This window comes from Galeopterus variegatus, unplaced genomic scaffold (assembly GCF_000696425.1).
Source record: "Galeopterus variegatus unplaced genomic scaffold, G_variegatus-3.0.2 Scaffold5326, whole genome shotgun sequence".
In the NCBI taxonomy this organism is placed as follows: Eukaryota; Metazoa; Chordata; class Mammalia; order Dermoptera; family Cynocephalidae; genus Galeopterus; species Galeopterus variegatus.
Genome location: NW_007731437.1, coordinates 82,507 through 86,994, shown reverse-complemented (window position 1 = coordinate 86,994; position 4,488 = coordinate 82,507). Strand labels below are relative to the sequence as shown.

The 4,488-nt window shown below is 47.0% G+C and overlaps 2 protein-coding genes across 2 annotated transcripts in view; one reads left to right on the top strand and one right to left on the bottom strand.

Annotated features, from left to right (window-relative positions):
- The window catches only part of IZUMO4 (IZUMO family member 4), a 4,132-nt gene extending 3,504 nt beyond the window's left edge, over nt 1-628 (bottom strand). The window contains exon 1 of the mRNA XM_008589242.1: nt 605-628. Within this exon, the coding sequence (XP_008587464.1) occupies nt 605-628 (24 nt within the window). The remainder of the gene's footprint in view (nt 1-604) is intronic.
- The window catches only part of MOB3A (MOB kinase activator 3A), a 50,821-nt gene continuing 46,363 nt past the window's right edge, over nt 31-4,488 (top strand). Inside the window, exon 1 of the mRNA XM_008589240.1 lies at nt 31-41. The gene's annotated coding sequence lies outside the window, so the exon portion shown is untranslated. The remainder of the gene's footprint in view (nt 42-4,488) is intronic.

Sequence of the window (4,488 nt, the reverse complement as noted above, 5' to 3'; positions counted from 1 at the left end):
TGGCGCGGCCCAGAGGAGCGGCCGCGGGCGTGAGGCGGCAGGTGGGTGCTGGGGACGCGAAGGCAGGCGGCGGGGCGGCCGGCTCCCTCGGGAGGGGTGAACGCGGGCGGCGCTCGCTGCCGTCGTGGTGACAAATGTCCATCTGCGGTGAACCCCTGGCCCGCTCAACAGCCTTCTGCAGACCCCCAGCCTCCTGGTTTGGATCCACATCCCGCAGGATCCCGGGTCCCCTCGAACCCCTTCGACGCGGCCGGTCCCGCACCCCGGAGCGGGTGGCGGGGCCTGGGGGACGCCTCTGAGCGCCCTTCCTGCTGCCCGGAGGCGGGAAAGCTGTGCAGTGGCCACGTGTTTTATCAGAAGTGACAGGAGAGGGAGAGGAGACGTGCCCAGGGCCACCCTGCAGAGCCGCTCGTGGTCTGGGGCTCGTGGTCCGGTCTGTCCTACTGCTGGCACAGTTGGGGACAGGTTTACATGAGCGGGCGGTGACAGACTGTGTGTGTGCGTCGCACCCCCGTGCCCACCTGCGCCTTCTGGTCTAGGACTTACTACTTTTGCAGCGGCCCAGGGGTGTCAGTCCCTGCCGGCCGCCTCCCCCTCCCCGCACCCGTGCAGGGGCTCGGTGGCCCATTGTCCAGAGCAGGAGCCCGGGGTGCCACCGGGAGCCCCCCACCCAGGCATGTCGTAAGGACGGAGTGATCGTTTCCCTGCGTGTTTGTGGTCATCTGGGTTTTGACCTGAGGGATAAAACTCAGTTTCCTCTTCTGTTCTGTGGATTCGCTGCCTTTTCAGGCCAACTCTTCCTCTAGTGTAGGAAAGGTGAAATTCACTTGTTGGCTTGTTTGTTTTAGAGAGATTTGGGGAGGTGGCATCTGGGGGCAGCAGTAAGTAGGTGGGGAGATTCCTCTGACCTTACTGTCGCCTGGGCCTGAGAAGGGAGGGACTGGTGAGCGGGCTGGGCAGGGAGGGCCCCGGCTCTGAGAGCTTCCGGGAACTGAGTTTTTGGTTTTTGTTGTTTTTTATTTGTTTTGGGGGGTCTGAACCTGTGACCTTGGTGTTGTAATGCTGCGCTCTAACCAACTGAGCTAACCAACCAGCCCCAGGAACCAGGTTTGCTTGTTGTTTTTTTGTTTTTTTACATGTTACGTATAAAACACTTTAATCTAGACTGTATAAAGAATTATTGCAAGTTAATAAGAAAAAGAAAAACAGTCCAAGTAATAATGGGAGGAAAAAAATGTGAACAGGTGTTTTACTAAAGAAAATATGCAAATAACCAATAAATATATGAAGAAGAGCTCCGCATCACAAGTCATCGGGAAAATGCAATTGAATACAAAATGAAATAATGCTACAAACCTAGCAAAATGGCTAAAACCAAAAAGATTCATACTCCCGAGTATTGACGCAAATGTAGAGCAAACAGAGCTCTCACACATTGCTGGTGGAAAGTTTGGAAAACTGTTTAGCAGTTTCTAATAAAATTAAACATATGCTTATGCAATGACTCTGAAATTCCACTTCTAAGTAAATATTTAAAGTAAACGAGTCCGTATATACACAAAAAGATTGGAGCAGTAATGTTCATGGCCGCTCTGTTCATAATAGCTCAAAACTGGAAACACCCCACATGTCTAGAAGAATGGCTTAAAAAACTGGGATATATTCATAAAATGCAATATCACTTAGCGGTATAAAGAACAAAGTACTGACTTTTTTTTTTTTAAAGATGACCGCTATGGGGATCTTAACCCTTGACTTGGTGTTGTCAGCACCACGCTCACCCAGTGAGCAACCGGCCATCCCTATATGGGATCCGAACCTGCGGCCTTGGTGTTATCAGCACCGCACTCTCCCGAGTGAGCCACGGCCGGTCCCAAAGTACTGACTTTTTAAAACAATGTTACATTGAGCACAAGACTTCAGTCGCAAAAGAGTGCATACCATACGATTTCTATTTATATGAATTTCAAGAACAGTTGATTGGTGGTGACCAACTCAGAAATAATGATGACCCCTGGAAGGTGGAGCATCCACTGGGAAAGGACTCAGGAGAGCTTCAGGGTGGATGCAAATATACGGAGCAGTAATGTTCATGGCCGCTCTGTTCATAATAGCTCAAAACTGGAAACACCCCACATGTCTAGAAGAATGGCTTAAAAAACTGGGATATATTCATAAAATGCAATATCACTTAGCGGTATAAAGAACAAAGTACTGACTTTTTTTTTTTTAAAGATGACCGCTATGGGGATCTTAACCCTTGACTTGGTGTTGTCAGCACCACGCTCACCCAGTGAGCAACCGGCCATCCCTATATGGGATCCGAACCTGCGGCCTTGGTGTTATCAGCACCGCACTCTCCCGAGTGAGCCACGGCCGGTCCCAAAGTACTGACTTTTTAAAACAATGTTACATTGAGCACAAGACTTCAGTCGCAAAAGAGTGCATACCATACGATTTCTATTTATATGAATTTCAAGAACAGTTGATTGGTGGTGACCAACTCAGAAATAATGATGACCCCTGGAAGGTGGAGCATCCACTGGGAAAGGACTCAGGAGAGCTTCAGGGTGGATGCAAATGTGAGTCTTGATGTGAGTGGTGGTTCCGTGCTGTGCGCATAGGTTAAAACTTCATCCAGCTGTACTTGTAATGTTTGTAAATCTTAATATATGTGTAACATCTGGGAACTATACAAACACATGGAAATAACACTCTACTTAATGACATATAGATCCAAGAAGAAATTAAACAGGAAATCAAAAAATGTATTGAAACTAATGAAAATAATGACACATCATACCAAAACCTGTGGGATATGGCAAAAGCAGTTCTAAGGGGGAAATTTATCCCATTAAATGCTTATTTTCGAAGAATGGAAAGATGGCAAGTAAACAGCTTCACCTTAAAGAGCTAGAAAAACAAGAACAATCCAAACTCAAAGTTAGTAGACGGAAAGAAATAATTAAGATCAGAGCAAAACTAAATGAAATAGATACCCCAAAAATGATACAAAAGATCAATGAAACAAAAAGTGGGTTTTTTGAGAAGGGAAATAAAATTGACAAGCCATTAGCAAGGCTAACTAAAAAACGGAGAGAGGACACAAAAATGAGAAATGAAAAAGGTGATATTACAACCGATACCTCAGAAATACAAGGAATCATTCAAGACTACTATAAACAACTATACGCCAACAAATTTGAAAATCTGGAGGAAATGGATAAATTTCTGGACACACACAAGCTCCCAAAACTGAGCCAAGAAGACGTAGAAAATCTGAACAGACCAATAACAATCAGAGATTGAAGCTGTCATCAGCAGTTTCCCAACAAAGAAAAGCCCAGGACCGAGTGGCTTCGCTGCACAGTTCTACCAAACCTTCGAAGAGAAATCGAGACCAGTTCTCTGCAAACTATTCTGAAAAATTGAAACCCAGGCCACTCTCCCAGACTCATTCTATGAGGCAAACTCACGCTGACACCAAAACCAGGCGTCAGGTTTTTTAACCCCCACCTGACGGGGATCTGTTATTAGAATCACTGCACGCGTCTACTGATTACAGAGTGAGAACAGAGAAAGGGAAGGTCCACTGTGTCCCTGTCACTGCCCCCACCTCTGGGTTCCCTGTTCCCAGAGCCAGCGTTGGGGGGGGNGTGGGGGGGGGGGGGTACCTTTTTCCTCCTGGCACCGTCCCTAACCCAAACCCTGCTCCACTGTGTCCCATCCGGCTTCTTTCCTACAGGTTCATTTTTTCCCTGTAGCGCTGAGCTGTTCAGGGCACCTGTGACTGTCGAGCCCTTGAAATGTGGCCGGTGCCACTGGGACGCGTGCTGAGTTTAACACACACACCCGATCCCGGGACTGCAGTAGCTCCGCCGTATTTTCCACATGCGTTAGGTGTTGAAATGATATTTTGGCTCTACTGGATTCAATAGAATATATAATTAATATTGATTTTATGTGTTTGGGTTTTTTTTTTCTTTTTACTTTTTGATGTGGCTCCTGGAAAATTGGGAACAATGTATGTATGCAGCCCCCGTCGTATTTCTAGTGCTTTCCACAGCATTTATTTTCTCAGCAAATAGGTGTCGAGCCTCAGTTTTCATGAGATGTGTCGTTTTCTGCTTCTGTGGCTTTATTTATTTATTTTTAAAAAACAGCTGGCCCGTCCAGGGATCCGAGCACCTTGACCTTGGTGTTATCAGACCATGCTCTTAACCAGCTGAGCCAACCGCCAACCCAGTTATTTCTTAAGTGTGTGAATAAGCCAGATGCTTGGTATAGTAATGAATGAATATTTGCTCTAATTTTTAAATAGACCTTGCTTTTTAGAGCAGCTTTGGTTTCACAGCGACACCGAGGGGAAGATGCAGAAATTCCCCATACACCCCCCGCCTCCACACATGCACGGCCTCCCCTGCTACCAGCATCCCCCAGAGTGGGGCACTTGCTGCAGTCATGATTCATCAGCCTACTCGGACACAT